At 36.5% G+C, this 19,866-nt stretch overlaps 1 protein-coding gene across 7 annotated transcripts in view; it reads left to right on the top strand.

Annotated features, from left to right (window-relative positions):
• Nucleotides 1-1,134: 1,134 nt before the first annotated feature.
• Nucleotides 1,135-19,866, top strand: part of LOC135213590 (kinesin-like protein KIF13A) — a 590,763-nt gene continuing 572,031 nt past the window's right edge. For all 7 annotated transcript variants that reach the window (XM_064247592.1, XM_064247596.1, XM_064247595.1 and 4 more), the window contains exon 1: nucleotides 1,135-1,316. In XM_064247592.1, the coding sequence (XP_064103662.1) occupies nucleotides 1,268-1,316 (49 nt within the window). In that variant the 5' untranslated portion in view covers nucleotides 1,135-1,267. The remainder of the gene's footprint in view (nucleotides 1,317-19,866) is intronic.

The raw sequence follows: 19,866 nt of genomic DNA, 5'->3' as shown, positions 1-19,866 counted from the left end.
GTGCCTAGCCCTACCCTTTTACACCTACTATGAAACAATTACCAGAGAAAATTTCACGCTGATTTAGCTTATTTGTTCACGTACGTGTGATTATGATAATAACTGCTCTCCTAAGAAACTTAGGTCTAGTCCGAATCCTTTTCGTATTCCTATGACAATTTAGGCGAGCTTTGCATCCGACGCATTGTTCACTATTGAACGACTGAAAGACCAAAACATCGTCGGTCTTTAAAATCAAAGTTGTATAATCCTATTTATTTGATTTTAACTGGAGTGTCGTCCTTATCAACTGTCCTTATCATGAAACACAAAGCGACGTCAAAACTCTTATGGCTTCGGCGAGTGTTCATTTACGGTAGTACTGTGCTTTTATTCGGATGTAAATGATTCCTGGAACGCATATATAGAAATAATTCCAAAGTGAATTTTATTGTCCTTATTGATATGGAGGTTTGGTCATATGAATGACCCAGGTGATGGCACCGACTGTCCATCAACTTTCGATTAAGAGCAGTCACTCATCAACAGTTAGCTTTCGTAGAAAACGTGGCTGTTTCTAGAAAGTTGGTAGTTTATGCGAAGAGTTTTGTTTCATCCTGGGATTGTCCATAAAGCACTATTAAAACCCTTTTGAAGTTGTTCAACGTAATGAGACTTTAAGCACATTCGCGCAGTCTCCTAGTCAATTTGGATAGAAAGTTGTAATTTTCCATACATCCGTCTGGCGAGATATGAAAACTCTTCTAAGGGGCGGGGACATCTGTGAGGAGACGAGAGAAGAGTGGTTCCCATTGCCGCGTTCATAAAACTGAGAGCGGTAGCTGCTGATCATTCCGAACGTACGATGTTCTATTGTACGTTATGTTGTATTTAAAGGTTTTGAAATAGACTTACAAAAATTATTATTATTATTAATAATCAGTGAAATTTTATATATATCCCATTTATTGTTCATGTACATGCATGAAATTAATGCAGTATTGTTTAAATTTAGATGAAATGATAATATTCGAAGTCATCAAGAGATTCGAACAGTTTGAATCGGCCAACACCGAGTTTGCGATCCGCTCTGCAAACGGTGTGGTAAATGAACGGGACGGAGCAGATCCCCGGATGTTGTGAGTCAGTCAGTTTGCGATGAACTAGTGAGAAGGGTGGACGTACATTGTGCTGTGAGACGCAAACAACCAAATATATTGTAATCATGGAGTAACTTCACATTTATGTACAGTGTTTTACGTGCTTAAAGCCAGAAGAAAAATCTGTCATGGATAAAATACGAGTGGCAGTAAGGGTTCGTCCCTTCAACCGCCGAGGTAAGTTTTATTAAGAGAATAATGAAACTTTGAAATCAGCGCCCCAGGTTACATGCTAAATATTTCAGCATTATTGGCCATTCTATTGGTTATCGCTTGCTTTTGCTAGAGAACAAGGTTAGGCTAAAGTAATTCCATGAGCAGTATGTTCACCTGCATGGCAGCGATCGTACTCCTCACCCAAAGAGCCCGAACTCTGGAAAGAGACGCACTCAAATTCCCACCAATTGGGCCATGAGGTTGCTCAACATCGACCCATATTAAGAATATTTATGGACTTCCTGGACCCTGGATGTTAGTCTGAATTCATTTTCATTAGGCGCTGAAAAGTTACGGGGTTATCGAAATTAAAATAAATTAGCAATCGAAGGAAGGTTCTTATTCCGTTAATAATCGGGCCGTCGTTGTCAGCTGATAATTCAACCTTTGACCACCTTCCTTCTGCCTACCCACCTCACCCCCGCACACTCAAGTCTCCAAACCTGTTCAGGTGTTTAATCTTTTATTTTCGGTCAATGACGCATTCAACGCCGAGCAAATTTTGTACAACCTGAGTTTATGATAATTTTAGTCCGGCCGTTTAAATCATTACTACGATGTCGAGAACGTTTCCTTGCTGGTCATGTGTCTTTAGTAACCGTGATTCTATCGACCTTGACCGACTATCGGAGTCTGTTTCTCTCGTCTGAGATCCTCTTCGAATATGACTAAAACAAAGGAGTGGCCCTTATTTTTATCAGTATAATATATAGAATGCCGCAGTTGTTCAATGTTTAGTAAAAGCTGACCATGCCCATGAAATGGGACTATAGGCCTAAGTGAAAATTTGTAAACGGGTAAACTGATTAAAACTTTACTGTGGCGTGCCCCAAAACCTTGCATTGACCATCCTAAGAGTAGCAGGCATCAAGTGACAAGCTATCATCATCTTATCTGTATCATGTCGCTAGGTTTTTATATTTTCGAATCATGCGAAGTACTGGGTTAACGGGGTACTGTAGTCTATATACGTTATTACTAGGCCTATTGACAGACCGCTGTTGTCCATCACAGACTTAAGAATTACTAATTTGTTGGGAAGGTTCTACCGTTGTATTGGGCGTTTCTCAGCAACCCCCGTTTTTTTAAGCGGGTGGGAATGGGCCAGGTCCAAAATTCAAAACACTGGATAAAACAATAACAAAATCGTACACGAATTTCTCCTTCATGTGGTGAATTAGGTGCTGGCTGCTCTTGCTAAGTATTACACTGTTGTGATTATCTGATCTTATAGTAGAAGAAATGTGAGTTATTCTAAGTAATCATATCTATTTATCTTCTTTCCCACCGTTATCCCTACATTAAGGGATCGGTTGCCTGATGCGCTTATTCCATACAACATGAAGCATGGTTTACTGTTTGGCAAAGGGCTTTTAACGACCGCATGCCCTTGCATCCATCAACCACAGTTATTGGCGGTGGGCCTCGCCTTTGACTAAAAAAAAGTCCACCTGCAAGGCAGCAGTTTCCACAGTTAATAGGAGTGGGCCCAGCATTTTACTAAAAAGTAAGACTGCAAGGCAGCAGCTGTCCTTTTAGTCGCCTTTTACGACACGCAGGACCTACAGTGGTAGTATTCTTACACCCCTACCACAGGGAATCATTATATCAATTTGTAGTTACCGGCAAGAACAATTTACTTTTGATGTAAGGTTGCTGTATATTTTCACAGTGGTAATCATGGTTTGTGTTTTTGACCATCGTTGTCAAGTGTAACGAAATCAAACATTGTCAAAGTTACTGAATTGATTTGAGCGGTAGCCAGTTCTGCCATTTTTTAACTTGGGTGTGTGGTTCTTTAACTTAGAGGTAATGGACACCATAAAGTGATGTATATTTGTCCAATTTTACATTTATTTAACTTCCCGTCCACACCCGGAGTGACCATAGCATTATCAAGTAGTTAAATTAATTAGGCTACGATGATTCATAAAGCACTTTTCGTTGTTTCATGGCCCCTTCTTGCCCAGTGTAAGTAGCGAGCTTTGCGTGACGTCAACACGCATTGAGTCGTGACGTCATCACATGGCACCTGTCAACTGTGGTCGTTGGGAGCGTTTATGACGTCACTAATCTTCTTTTATTTCGGTGTGCCCACATTGCTCTAGTTTTGTTTTGTTTGCGACATTTCGCACTTTTCGTTAATTTTGTGTTTAATTAGATTAAAATATTTTTAAAAATTGCTTAGCCATGAAAGCTTTATTATCAGTATAATAATTGAATAATTATTATGAATGTCATGTGTCTTGGGTAAACTACTTGTTTTTTAGCCAGTTTTCCATCGTTACTTTAAATTAATATCACATTGAGTCGTATTATATGGGTGAAAAGGAAATGTATGTATTACCTGTAGACGTAAACGAGCAGCTTTCCAACAATTTTGGATCCATTGCAAAGGAGGTTATAGTAACTTGTGTAACCATTGTGGGTCACTTTGTGTTATTCCTGATTCCATTGGAAGTTAGCCTGTTGATGACGATTTCTCTTCGAAGCCCAGAAACTGTCTTTATTGAAGGCATTGTTTGGTTTAGGTTTCTGGATTCCTCACTCGGAGTGATATTTAGATTGACTATTGAATAATTATTTATGTGCAGATTGTTGCTGTAATTCATTTCCGCTGAGAGCGTAATAACTAATGTTAGACTTACTTCACAGGGAGAGTTTGGAGGGAGCTCTACGCCTTGCGTGATTGACAAGCCCGTTCTGATTAATTCTACCTGTGTTGCCAGGTGTGAGTTGGCATGCATGTTCGCTGTATATAACTGGGGAGTTTGTGTTTGAAGCCTTGGCTTAATTACCTTTGACAGGCAGGATCTGCTTCGGGGAAGATGATATGTTACTTAAAGCTATTTTGCCATTAGAGGTCCACCATTTGGACTGTTCTTTGAAAATATGATGACTGTCATGACTTTGGAATGGATTTGAAGCGACAGGTCTGGTTTGAATGGCGAAGTTGATTGGTGACTGATTTTGAGGTTCAGTCTCGATGAATGTGTACCGGCTACTTGTGATGGTTGATCCTCCCTGAGGTAGACTTCTAGTTCCAGACTTGAGATATCTGTGCATATAGATGGAAGATTATTTCAGCTAGGGATGATGCATTGTAGGTTTGGTTAGAAATCAAATTTTCTATGGTTTGATTGAATGTGAAGAGGTTGACACTGCCGAAGAATGTAGTAATATGAGATAAACTCTCAACTGAACTCTTCGCAACCTTACGTTTTCGCTGTAAGTTCTCTGCAGAGCATTAGTGCCTGGCTGCCGATGGAATCCCCAAAAATTGAACTGCACCAGATGAAGTATAGCTACAATTGTTAAATTATTTCTCTACTTTTTGTCCACTTGTTAACACTACTTAGTTGATAGTGTTTCGGTATCCTGTTTAATAATTTCTTTTGAGAACTCGTATGTGTTGTAGCGGCGGAAAGAGAACTCATGTGTTGTAATTGCAGAGGGAGAAGTCCAGTGTTGATAATGCTGATTTATAGTTGGCTATACTTGTGAGTGGAGTGTCCATATGCAACCGTATTTACTCCAGAGGGTGTATTAAAAAATATTTAACTTTGAACGGACTATACCATTTATCGGCTCCTTGTATTTTAAGCGAATGAGACAAATCCAGTTAAGGATTTGTATATTAACAGCCTTATTTTCTTTATTAACGGCCTTATCTTCTTCACTAGTATAGAGAGCACTCAAGATTTATTGCACGTGAATGGTGGATGGCGTTCTAGAATTTCTCTCAGAATCAAGGTAAAGGTCACACCCGTATTGACGAAATGTGGTTTTGTATGCTGCCTATTTCTTTTCTCCTCTTTCATTCTTTATGCGGAAGTAATCAATTCTGTCGGAAGGAAGCCTCAAACCGACCCAAACTGGAAGAGGCAGTAAGCAAAGGACTGCTCATGTATATTTTATTGCTACCGCTGGACTCTAGTATGTAGGCGTCACATACCCCCCAAAAAATAAATCTGTCGTTTACCAATAAGTTTGTACATTAACATTGACTTGATTCGCTTTGTTACTGGTAAGAGGTCTGTATGAAATGCGTGCGGTGTAGAGTCTGTTTTTTTACCTATAGTTTACGTTGACATAGGGTATACAACCTTTGTTAGTAACAATTTTGGGTCAGTTATGGAATTGATAACGTTATTGGTTTGATATCAATTTCTGGCCAATACTTGTCGGCTTGGTACTGGTATTTGGGCACGAGTAAAGAGTTAATGGCTGTTTGGGATTAAAATGAGACGTGTTAATAGCTGCTTGGGATTAAGATGAGACAGTTGTTCAGTGTTCGGCAAGTACAGCATGATTATATTTGGAAATTTTTGTTCGTACGGTAACACGGATAAAATTATATCGAATTATAGACAACCGTGTCTAGCATGTTTAGTTGTGGTCTATGTAGATACGAATAGTACTCTATCATTTTGCTATAAGTTTAGAAAACGATGAGGGTAAATACATATATATATATATATATATATATATATATATATATATATATATATATATATATGTATATTTATATATACATATGTTGGTTTATTATCAGAAATTAATCTATGTAGACAAGCAGCTTGGAAGTCCACTTGATACTGAAGGTTAGGTATGAATTTTAACCTTATTTCTGCTATTAAAATTTTTGAAACAGTAGTGTGTATTTCAGCCGGCTCGATTAGTTATTCATTCAAATAATTTTTAAAATAGGAAATTCTTTGCCTCTCTCCCTATTTCTTGAATTCTTTAACCTGTCTTGTTTTAAAAGAATAAGAAGTCCTTTAATCCATGTTTATTAGGGGACGTGGTTTCTGATGGGCAGCCAAGCCCATCTTGACGTTTGGTCGATGCAGGAAAAAAATAATTTACGTTTGATATGATTTGCTTGTCGTTCGATTTAATTTTAGGGGAAATCTCCGGAGCGTGAAGTTCTTTTGGCAATCTCAAAACAAATACAGAATACAAAGAACCGTAAGAAGTCTTTGTTTTATGCTCTTGTGACTATGTCGGAACCGTTTTAATTTTTTTTAGTTTGTTTGGATTCCTTTGATTGTTATCGGATCGGAGAACAAACCATTATGTTCTGGAATATCCTATCTTGATTTTTTTTTCTTTATTAAATTTTAACTTGTGCTCTAGGTGATTTTTTTTACCGTGATTATTACTGTAACTGTAACGAAGTACATTAATCTTTATTATACGCGATTATCCGCTACCCTTTGTAACATGGAGACTACCATATTTGCTTTTGCGTTTTTTTAATTCAAAGGTAGCTCAGTATGGCGTAGAGTGTGGCATAACATCACAATTGATGTAGCCTATATGCGTTGAAAGTTCCTTTTTGTTGTTTTTTCTCCTGTAAATATGTGGTGTTCATGTCACCTTGATTTCTTTCATACTGGATATTACGTTGCGATCCCTTCATTCATATAACAGTATTTTAAATAATGTAGACACTAGTGTTTCGAGAAATCATAATAGTGTCTAAATTAAGAATTATACTGTAATTACGTGAGCTTACGTCGCAGCGATTATGGGCATCGATGCCTCATTCATACTGATATAGATTGATCTCATTTTGTAGATACGGTAGTCTTGCGATATGTATGTGTGTATATATATATATATATATATATATATATATATATATATATCTATATATATCTATATATATATATATATATATATATATATATATATATATATATATCTTTAATATCTAAATTCGCTCTAACTCGGAATTGATATATTTTCATATAATTACCGAAGGGGAATTTTTTAGTTGATAATTTCATAATCTATATATATATATATATATATATATATATATATATATATATATATATATGTGTGTGTGTGTGTGTGTGTAATTTCTTCAAGGAGAAGGTCCTCTTAAAACTTGACATCTATTTTAGGTTAAGAATCTTGCCATGGCGTCGCGCTGCTTCCCTTGCATTCCAGAGGTGGTGGGCGAGTGAGGGGGGGAAGCTGTAGTGTGAGGCAAAAGAGGATGCATGTAAAATGCATCTTCTCCCTCAGGGAGGAGGTTCTCATCAATATCCCAAGGATCTGTATAAAGATCCTCTCGCAACAATAGGGTCTGATGATATTCCCCGGGGGTATGCTCCCCCGAGATGACGCTGCGGTGTAGCTTCGGCGGGAGAGACGCAGCTCGGCGTCCGAATGAAAGTGAGGTTGATGTAGTAATCATGTGTATAGGTACATAGGCTACGCACGCTGTTCTAGAGTTTCCCGTATTATATACAGTATCGTATTACATTTATGTAATATAATTGAAAGGGCTAATTGGCAATAAAGCTCTTTGGAGGAGAAATTATATTTATGCATGTACTGTGCATATCTATATCTATATATATATAATATATATATATATATTTATATTATATTAATATATATTATATAATATTATATAGGTATATATATGTGTGTGTGTGTGTGTGTGTGTGTGTGTATGTATGTATGTATGTGTATGTAGCATTTTTATTTAAAATTGTTTGTATACACCAATTTAGTCACTTCAGCGTTTATCATCACATTCTGTCCGTAAATCATTTTATAATGGTATATTTCCGTTTAGATGGGATGAACTATTATTGAATGATTTTTGTTTTCTCTTTCTTTGCTTCCCTTAATTCATTTTCTTAAAAAGAAATGGACACAATTGCTAAGTATGTAAAGCAGTATATATTTGGCTTTTTATGTTAACGTTCTTGAATTCGAAAATAGACCTTTGTCTGATTTTTCAATATATTTTTATTATCGTGATTAGAAACAGCATTAGCCATGTTTGAGGGACCCCATACTCTAAATTTGTCTGTATCGTTCGCAAAAACATTGTGTTTGGGCTTGTCTGAATGAAAAAGTGGGCGGAGTTTCGTGGTCTAAACGATCTCAGCGGGAATCTGCCAGGACAAGGCTGGTTTGCGACTTTTGTCTGTCATACACTGGTCGTTCAGTGTATGGGTATGTCTGGCAATATAACGCTATTGTGCACGGTTCTTCAGACTGAAGTCGGTGTGGAGATCGTTCTTACTGTCTGAATAGTGTGTCTCTCGATAACGAAAATTGTTCATGCAATTGTTCAGTGTATGGGGCCCATAAGTCCACTCTGACTCCGTAGGATTATCGTGTAATTAAGAAAATGAATGTTAGGTGACATTAATTAAGACAGACTACCATCCGTTCCTTGTTTATGTTCTTTAGCCTCCCACAGTTTTTCTTTGTCGTTCTTTCTGTTGTGTAGTTCCGACCTCCTCCTCCTCCTCCTCCTCCTCCTGTCAAATTTGGCCTTTTTTGTGGCCATGTAGCGCTCTTTATTTTATTCTGTCTGTTTTTTCTTGTTGATTTTTCTATAATATAGGCTGTGCCTGTCTATCATTTTTCTTACTTGGCCCTCTTTGTGCGCGCGCGCGATGATATCTCTCTCTCTCTCTCTCTCTCTCTCTCTCTCTCTCTCTCAGTGGTCCGGCACTTCAAGCATTGATTGCAAATGGCACTGCAATTTCAGGTTCATTTTGGAGGCCAAGTGGTTTCAACTTAGCGGAGGAGGTTCAGAAACGATTTTTAACTCTCAGGAGTTGATGACTTAGTGAAAGAGAAATCCTTTTTTGTTACAATTTTTTTTTCTTATGACGTCATTCTATTTTTTAAACGTATGTGCATTTTTTTAATAACTGTTTTTCGCAAGGACAAGATGGCTTTGGTAAATAGTTACTATGGCAGGATACGTCCGGTTTACAAGAACTACTTTGTTGATTTTGATTTTTTTTTCACGCTTTTCCAGTTCAAGCAAGATTACCTAGACATTTATATAAATCATTTTAATGAAAGGATTTCCATTTCCTGGAAAAAGGATGTGCCATTTACCTTAAAATAAAAATTGAAATAAGTATGAGAAAACTAATCATAATTCAGACGTATAATTTTATCATTGCAGTGTCTCTTTTTATGTATACTCGCGAATTTGGTAACTTACCGTAGGTGACCGTTGGTGGAATTCACTTCGTCTTGATTCACGCACAAAATTGCCGAAGGAGTTGATTATCGCTCGTGTCTTATAGATTAATTTCTTTGTTGTAGCAAATGGATCGTAGCATGATGACCAATCATCACTACGAATGAGATGCTGATGATTTGATTTCGTTCGCGCATTCTTGATTATGATCTTCCTCCGTGTTTGTGGGTGTCCTTCCCCTTTAAGAAAAAGCAGACATAATGGTATTTGCGCAGGTCGGATATAATTTAGGTATTTTCCATGAAGGTGCAATGGTTTGATTCGAAAAGGTACTGATGCTGCTTATGAGAAGAGATATATTTTAGCTAGGACAGATGAAATGGGCGAAGGTTATCAAATTTTACAACCTACTTTTACTGCTTGCCTCGGACCACTAAGGTTTGTTGTAAGTTTAACGGGAGGAGAAATTTTCTAAACACTAGGTTTTAATGTCATTATGATATAGCTATATTGTATAATATATATATATATATATATATATATATATATATATATATATACACCATATATATATCATATATATATATATATATATATATATGATATATATATATATATCTATATAATAAATTAATATATAATAATTATATCATATATATATATATATATATATATATATATATATAATATACATATATATATATACATATATATATATATAGTATATATATATATATATATATATATATATATATATATATATATATATATATATAAGAGTTACGCGTACAATTATACTTCTAAAATAGTGTAAATTCCATCAGACATACTATGTATATATTACATATGCTTTCAGAATTCGTTTTTGAACAAATGTAATGGGTTAAGGTTACGGTATTTTGTTGATGGGTTGTGATTTTACGCTAAAATGTAGCTCTTATAGTCGGAGAAATATCTCGCCGCAGAAAGGAGAACATAATATCTGGAAATAAAAAAAAAAACATGGAAAAGAATACATTATACGCAACGTATCATTACAGTGTACTTGTAGGCTAATTACTTATTGTCAGATCAGCGTCTAGAGCCAAACAAATTAGAATGTCCCATTTATAATAACTCCCTACTGTGTGTTTACATTGTCTCTTAAGTTTTCTTACCCTGTGTTGCGGTAGTTGGAACGGAAGTAGCTGTAATGATTTTTAGCTGGAGGTCCTATTTTTATCTTTTGTGGACTGTTTAGTTGTTTCCCTTTATCAGAGATGCTGTGGTGGATTAGGCTTCATGACCTCGATTAGCAAAGGTGAGAGAATGGAAGGTATATATTCTTTATGGCATTTTTTCGTGACCAAATCTCGTTGACCTGTTTACGGGAACAGTTCTTCTTTATATTTGTTGTTATTAGCCCATGGAAAGCTTAACCCGACCACTCCGTCACATGACTAAGACCCTCACAGGGATTTGTTCTTAAGAAGGGATGAAAGTCGAGAAAAATATTATTAAAGAGGTTGGCAGCTGTGTGGTAAAGACTAAGGGCTGTGGAGAACCTTTAGTATTGCTTGTAGTAGTAGTAGTAGTAGGCACAAGTCTTTCCAGTCAAATAGTGGTTTAATTAATAACATTTAGTGGTATGCGTTCTATGAGAATGTCGACGGTCTAGTAGGTTTGTGTGTGTAAAATTTACCGCTAATGATTCAGTAAAGGAATTTGTTTTATGCTAAATGGGTAAACAGCTTCCCATTTTGGTACAGTATGAAAATATTTCAGAAACGTATTTGACCTGATTATTGGTTGAAGTCTCTCTCTCTCTCTCTCTCTCTCTCTCTCTCTCTCTCTCTCTCTCTCTCTCCTCCTCTCCAATGACATTCAGATGTGCTTATGATTTTTCTGATATTTTAGAGTTCATGTTACGTGTTATCTACGCCGGGTGTTTGACATGGCTCCATCAAAGCCCTGATATTTAAGGTTATTTCCTGTTTTGATTGTCTTCCTTGGGAACTCGAACCTGTCTTTGCAGTTTTGTATATTTATGCATGATGGCAGATGGGGATATCAGTGGCAAACTGTTCCCGCTAAAGGGGTGACTTCAGTAAAAAGAGAAAATATAAATGTCTGTCTCACGTATGCGTCGCACTTTTGTCTTTGTTTGGTGTCATTATTCGTGGAAACTGATAACGCAGTCCATTGTGTGATGTATTCATTTAGCTGGTACCCTATCTTCCCGGTTATCTCGATACCAGTAATGTTTCCACTAATGGGCTTGGTCGGCTGTTGAACAGAGAATAGAACCATTTCTCTCCAAACGTTTATACTTTGTAAAGCAAAGACAGAGGTCCTCCGTGAAAGTAAGAGAGAGAGAGAGAGAGAGAGAGAGAGAGAGAGAGAGAGAGAGAGAGAGAGACCCACCCCAACCAGAGTGGATAGATAGATAGATGTATTATATAACTAACTGACTTAGAACGAAGAGATCATTAACTTCCATTAATTTAAAGAATAGAGAAGCGTTCAGATTGATGCCTTCTTTAACTTCAAGACGTTTAAAAGTCAGCGGAGCGGGCAAAAAATTGTTTATATAGACTAATAATACCGGACAGATAGGTATGCGCTTTATAGATCTTGGAAGAACGGGCGAAACTTTATGTTGGTGATAGACAGGAATTTCATATATATATATAAGATTTCTAAGGTATGCACCACGGTTGTTATGTGGAAAGTAGCCTGAATGAGCATTTTCTCTCTTCTCTTTGATATTCCTTAACATTTATATGTCTATTTTCCATGTAATTATTTTCTCTTTTCTATTCCTTAACATTTATATGTCTATTTTCCATGTAATTATTTTCTCTTTTCTATTCCTTAACATTTATATGTCTATTTTCCATGTAATTATTTTCTCTTTTCTATTCCTCGGTCATTGGTATGTTTCAAGTATTTGACGAAATGCATGTTTAGCAATCTTGATGTATTCGTTACCCCCCCCCCCCCCTCTCTCTCTCTCTCTCTCTCTCTCTCTCTCTCTCTCTCTCTCTCTCTCTCTCTCTCTCTCTCTCTCTCTCCTCTTTGGTATGTTTCAGTCGATTTGTTCCGTCACATGGCTATTTATCAGACAATGTGCTCAGTTTATATTTCCATATTATTTTATAGATAACGCTTTGCAGAGACATGAAAACAGTAAAGTTTGTTTTGATTATTGTAATTCGTATAAATTTTATTGCTATTTGTTCCTTTTGTATTTTTTTTCTTGACTATTTATAGTCAACGCTGAATGATGAGGGAAGAAGGCGAGCATGCAATCTACATGCACATGGGATGAGCCACTTAACATATCTCTCTCGGAATGAGCTCATTGGCTGGGATGATGGAATTTAACGCCTTTTGATTGGCTTGTGACCTTTTGGCAAAGAGTGTCACCGACACGGCCTAGTTTGGAGAATGTTTTTTTTTTTTTTTTTTTTTTTTCTTTTTTTTTTTTTTTTTTTCCTTTGTCATTTGTTAAATAGTAACAACAACAATAATGGTAGTGCCCGTGTGCATGCTACTTATAATAACGTAATTCACCATGATACAGCGAGACCAGCAACAACGGTAATGATACTGCTCATAGCTAATTATGGTGGAACTGTATTCCCGGTAAATCGGGAAGGGTATAGGATTATAGGCTTATATATATACATATATATATATATATATTTCCTTAGAGTTATGATATTATGACCATTTATCATTATCGTTATTGCTGAAGTCCTGTATACACCACACACACACACACACACACACACACACACACACACACACACACACACACCACACATATATATATAATATATTGCTGAAGTCCTGTATACACACACACACACACACCACACACACACATATATATATATATATATATATATATATATATATATATATATATATATATATATATATGTGTGTGTGTGTGTGTGTGTGTGTGTATGTATGTATGTGTTTGTATGTGTGTGTTGTGTGTATACAGACTTCAGCGAATATATATATTATATATATATGTTATATATATATCTCTATATATCTATATATATTTATATATATATATAATTATATATCCCCAGAATCACGAAAGTTAGGAACGTGATAAATCCATAAATAAAGATAAATGACCGAAGGAAAAATAAACGAAGGAGTCTGCGAGATCTTTCGACTTAAAAGTCCTTTACTGAAGCACTTAAAAGTCCTTTACTGAAGCAGTATCTGCTTCAGTAAAGGACTTTTAAGTCGAAAGATCTCGCAGACTCCTTCGTTTATTTTTCCTTCGTGGCATTTATCTTTATATATATATATATATATATATATTATTTAGTGTGTGTGTGTGTGTGTTTAGTATGTGAATATTGTGTGTGCGCGCGCGGATGTTCATGTTTTGGGATGGAGGGTGGGGGTGGGGATGGCTAGGAAGGTGTTAGTAGATGAGAGGAATCACATTGAAACGCACATTGCTTGTCCAAAGGGAGTGGCTCCGTTTGGCTCTTAATTCTATTATCACCTTAATTGCCGCTGGTATGCTCAGGTTGGAGAGAGTTTTGTCGTTAAATCGGGGTCGAGAAAGAAATTGTCACACCAGCGTGGTATCTGTTATGTTGTTACGACTTTGTCGAAGAAGTCGCACCAAATAGCCAATACTGGCGACAGTATTGAAGCGATACGTGTTTAGTACTTGCATGACATCATCGCTGTGAACTCAGTTGTGGTGATAATGAGAAAAAAAAACTATTGGCTTTTGTGTCAAGTTTTGTCAAGATGCTATAAAACTTCAAATATCGTGGCCTGTTCCTGTGGTACCACCCGCCCTCACCATTCATCTTTCTTCACGGTATCTCTTTATTGGCTCCGATGAAGGCATTGTTTGTCGGTTTATAGCCTCTTGATAGGCCCAACGGTCGGTTTCATATTTTCGTAGGCTTACTGGGATATTCAGAAGTTCTGCATTATGGCAGCAATGTTTCTTGTGTTTTTGTGCATTCGTATTTGTAGATTTGATCTATATTAGCATTTGTTAGTCCTATTTATATGATCTGTTGGCTTTAGCAATATAGGTATCTGGTAATGCATTATGACAAGTGTGTTATCTTGTTTCTTAGTGATGTTTTTTTTTTCATACTGTTAACTGATTTTGCTACTTGCTTTTTTTTATTATCTTCTGCTCTTATGGATGGATATTCAGATGTCCTTTAACATGGCTAAGGCAATATTTACTTTGTTGCTTTTCGTGTTTAGTGTCGTATGATCTAATGAAATCAGAGATATTTTATGTTTTATAAATGAAAAAGCTCCCTAAAGATGAACTAGCTTCAGTAACATGTAGCTCCCTTTATGCCAGTACAAACTTTTGCACTTTGAGCCTCTAGTAGTAACATTAGGGATTAGAATTTATTTAGTTGGTATGAGTACCATTAAGATATAGAATTGTATACGGTGCCCAACAACATATATACCCTAAATTCACAAACTAGTGGTATATCCTATATATATATATATATGTATATATATATAATATATATATATATATATATATATATATATATAATTACATGCTTAGGTGTAATGCTATATTTTTGTCTTTCTCCTTAGAGTAAAAAAGAATATTTTAGTCTCCTTCTCTCTTAAGAGTAAAAAGAGAAAGAGAAAGAGAGGAAAAAAATGGAGATTAAGGGATCCGAATGAGAGGTGACATTATATTGTTATCCAGAACCTTTTTTGCAGTCTTTTGTTGTCGACAGATTCGATAATACGAAAGGTCACCTAACTGTGTTGTGCTCTGGCTTTGGTGAAATGTTACCCTCAGGCACTCGATTTTATTCAGCATTTGTCTCATTCACTTGTTGAGTCTGCGCGACATAAATTAAAGTACCGTAACATCATTTTCCTGTTAATGGACTTCATAAAAAGAATATAATTTCATTATGTTTGGTAATTACTCTTGTTGGGTGGTTTTAGACAGTTAACTTTTTTTTGTAGCAGATTTATGCTTGTCGGTAATTTGTCACCTACCCTACGTGTAGCCGTCTTATGGCTTCACTGTTTTTGTGCCATCCCCTAAGTTGACAAGTTGACATCAGACTGTCCCCTTTTTTCTCTCCGTCTTGGCACCTCATTCATTTCCGACACCCACACGACTGTACCAATTCATATACCCTCATACCCATCTCATTTCCCGCGTCTGTCGCACTGACGTCACCTCATCCCTCTCCTCTTCCCACTACCATGGGCTCCCTTTCTCCAAGAAAGTTTGTGTTGATTGTTCGTTTTGTCTGTTTGTTCGTGTGTCTACCAACAAGAGCAAAAGATCAAATTTGGTTGTGGAACTTAACCTAAATTTAGTGCCCTGAACACTTCGTACAAAAGATAAGCAAGATCATTATATTATCTACATATGAATGTTGTAACAGATGACCGTGACCTGTAATTATTTTCCGTGAGAAATTGATGAAATAATAATTACATAATTTGATTTAAATATTTTAACCTGTCTTGTACAACTACATACGTCCTCAGCGGCTGGCTCACGTAGACAAACCCACATAGCCCACATTTCACAATGCTCCATTTGTCGTCATGGAAGTTGGAGGGTTACTCGGGCAATTTTGCACAAAATGGAACTCAGACGGTGGACAGTTTTTCATCAAATTGTCTTCGGTATTTTTATGACACCCTTGACGATCAGAATTTTGCTGCAGTGGTAAGAACTGAATAGTATGCAAGTTCTGATTTCCAGGAACCCACTTATTTTCATCAATTGCGTGCTCCTCCGTCCGCTTTTCTCTATTTTCACACTGGACATCCTGTCATAGGTATGCTTGCTTCGCAGGTTGATAGCCATATGTGTATTATAGACAGTATAAAATTTCAAACGAAATACTGAGAAACCCCATAAACATATTTGAATTGTCCAGAACCATCGCTAACACGAACTAGATTAATTCATGGGGACCATTTCAAGATGCATGTAGGATTCTTGAATTGTGGGTGTTCCCTCCCCATTTCCGTCAGGAATTTGTAATAGAATACCTTATGATTCCTCGTGTACTCTCTTCCAAGTCTCTTGTGGACTTACATAAGGATAACTTGGCAGACTCCGTTCTAACCCGAAGCTTGACTGTTCTAAAACTTAGCTTAATCGCAAGTGAAACTACCACAATAAATAATGCTCGACAATTTTATTTCTTTCTCTCTAAATTGTTTCTAGATTATTGTTCTCCCCTCTTCCTCACCTGGGTAACCTGGCGCTGTTCTTTCTCACATAAGTTGTAGACTTTTTCTGGTCGTCTTGAAAACGATTCACGGTTTTGCGTTTCTTAACAATATGTAATAAGTGTTTGTGGTTTTTAGAGACTGAGCATTTCAGCTGATATTGGGGTTCTTTGCTTACCGTAATTGAGAGAAAGTCTTCGGGGGAAAAGGGGTGGTTATTATTGTTACCTGCGTTCTGATGAACCTTTTCCGTTCCTCGGAGCAGTCGGTGTTGAGGTCGCCCATGTTAACTTTAATTACTAGCTAACATTTTTTATTTAACAAAGCCTTAATATATCGACCTACTATGCATTCCAGAGGACATGAAATAGTGTTTTTCGTAAACAACTTGTAAACCGACGTATGGATTTCCATGCTACTAAAGCATTAGTGTTTCTAACATTGTCCTAATTTATGGTAGTACGCTGAATTGACAGATGTGTTTAAATAAGCCGTTTACTCTTAGAAAAAAAAAAAGGGAGAGATAGAGACCAACTTCTTGCCTTTCCTCGGACCGCATTATAACGTATCTGTGACGCAGAGCCACCCCTCTTACCTAATTATTAATATATATATATATATATATATATATATATATATATATATATATATATATATATATATATATATATCATCATCATCATCATACAATATATTAGTTTGCTTTAAAACATTTCGTATGGTCCAGGATTAAACTAACATTTAACCACAAATCAAACAACCATTTGAAAAGGTGTAGTGGAGGGAGGATACGCTATACCGACGTCACCACTTTTGCGGATGGTTGGGTGGGTAAGCGCAGCTTTAACCTCATTTTCTTAAGTAAAAAAAGTAAATGAAACACATATGACGATGCACAGTACTTCCGAAAATGAGGATGAAGTTTGAAACACTCAGTGCTTTAGCGGCATGGCAATCCATAAGTCGGTTTAAAAGTTGTTTTGCGAAAAACACTGCCATGGCCTCTGGAATGCATAGTATGTTATTATTATTACAGTCGAAGATAAACCGTTATCGTCTGTTTCCATGTGATTGCCGAATTATTATTCTTATTATTTTTGTTAAGAAATAGAATAAGAAGACAGTCACAGTTTTTATGCTATTTTCCGCTGTATTTTACAGCAGACTTTGTCATAGTGTACTCGTCTATGGTACCCTAACATGCCGCATTGTTATCTGTCACGGTAATAAATGCAGACGAGTGGCATTTGTTTTGTTGCATATTTATGTTGGATAGAGGAAATATTTCAAGGCAAAACAGATACCTTTCGTGGATTGTACGTTTATGCCAAAGCCTTGTGGGCCTATTCAAGATATGTGTAGAGTAATACTGAATGCTAAAGCTTCTGCTTAGTGGAGGAGAGTTTAATGTAGGGTTTCAGTCTCCCGTCATATCCTATTTAGTTGTAAATTGCTCTCTCTCTCTCTCTCTCTCTCTCTCTCTCTCTCTCTCTCTCTCTCTCTCTCTCTCTCTCTCTCTCATATATATATATATATATATATATATATATATATATATATATATATATATATATATATATATATATATGTATATATATATATAAATAAAATATAAATTGATAGTTTTTCTCTTTTGAAAATAGAGCTCTCATGATAAAGTCTAGGAGGCCCATGATTATTTCTTTCCTTTCTTATATAAAAATGCTGTCGTAATGTATGTAGCAAATAGTGTTATGAACAAAATAACGAGTCATATCCTTGGTAAATACTAACAACTCCATTGATTCAACCTTCTCAGCGACCCATTGACTTTTTCTCAAGGCATGTCACTGCGTTACGCCATGTCAGCCCGGTTATGTGAATCTTCATTGTCCAGAGCGAGTAGGCCTAAACTCTCCAGGAGGTTATCTCCCCATCGTTGAGATTTATAACTTTTGATTATTTGACTGTAGCCTTCACAGAAGACTTCATGTCAGTAGGCCTATTGCCCATAGGACTACTGTTAATGTGCCCTTGTCAGTAAGACAGTAGTTCGACACTGTTGGTAGGGACAGCTAACGGCTTTGTCATAACAGTGGATCTCACAATGGTGAAGTGTACGACAGTGAGAGTATGTGTTGTTGTTGTTGTTGTTGGTTTTGGTTATTGTTGTGCCTTGGGTGTGTTTTTCCTTGAGGTGGCGTATGATTTTACTTTTAATGTCAGATATTGTGCTGATTTCTATCTACGTTGATTTTCGAATAGAAACCCCTTTGAGCATACGTAGATCTACATGCTATATCAAAGGTGAACGTAGAGACAGTTTAGCATACAATTATTCAAAACGAGGTCTAATTGTGATATAAAAAATGCAGTATAATGCAGGTCTAGCGTGTTATCGAATATATATATATATATATATATATATATATATATATATATATATATATAATATATGTATATATATATATATATAAAGAGAGAGAGAGAGAGAGAGAGAGAGAGAGAGAGAGAGAGAGAGAGAGAGAGAGAGAGAGAGAACATACTAAATATACAGTAAATTGTTTAGCGTCGATATAGGACTCGTGATTCAAAATGTAAAAATTATCATTATTATATATATACCACAAATACTGGGTTAAATAGTAGGATATAAATATTGGAGTAAATTAAGTGCATCGATTATTTCTCTAAAGCAGACAGCAGTTGTAAGTAATGGTCTGATATGTTCGTTTATTATTATTATAAGGGTGGTGGGGGTGGGGGAGGGGGGCGGCCAAGAGCTGCAGTCGAGAAGATGCTAAGGGCTCCAGTCAATCAGTTACCCATCGACCTTGCAGTAGTTAGCAGCCAACGCTATTTTAAGGTCATCTGACATTGCAGACACTTCCCATCTTGTCATTTCAGTGTCATTTCCTTCGTTCGTTTTAGATTAAGCCAGCCTTGTGCTGGCACGAGCTGTTCTTGCTCTTGTGCGGCCCTTAGTGTCACATCTAAGTAGGATAATTTGATGACTTTGTTGTTGCTTTGAGGGTTAAAATACTGTGCAGATATTTATCGATTAAGTTGGGGAAAGCATCAGCGCACTTAAAACATTAGGTCGTTTCTCTCTACAGGGGTTGGCTTCATTGAAAAACTAAAAAACAGTCATTGCTGCATTCATACTTGACCAGCTGAATCGTGGAGGAACCCAAATCACAGTGCTGTCTGTTATCATTATACATGTCAACTGGAAGAATGGGTCAAGAGGTCCACCTCAGGCTTTTTGCGTCCATTGAGACTCACCAGTTACACATACATAGTATATTCGTAAAGCCGTTGGTCCCGTTGCTG

Source organism: Macrobrachium nipponense, chromosome 43, assembly GCF_015104395.2.
Source record: "Macrobrachium nipponense isolate FS-2020 chromosome 43, ASM1510439v2, whole genome shotgun sequence".
In the NCBI taxonomy this organism is placed as follows: Eukaryota; Metazoa; Arthropoda; class Malacostraca; order Decapoda; family Palaemonidae; genus Macrobrachium; species Macrobrachium nipponense.
Note: the sequence above shows the minus strand (reverse complement) of the source record. Positions and strands in the feature narration are given on the sequence as shown.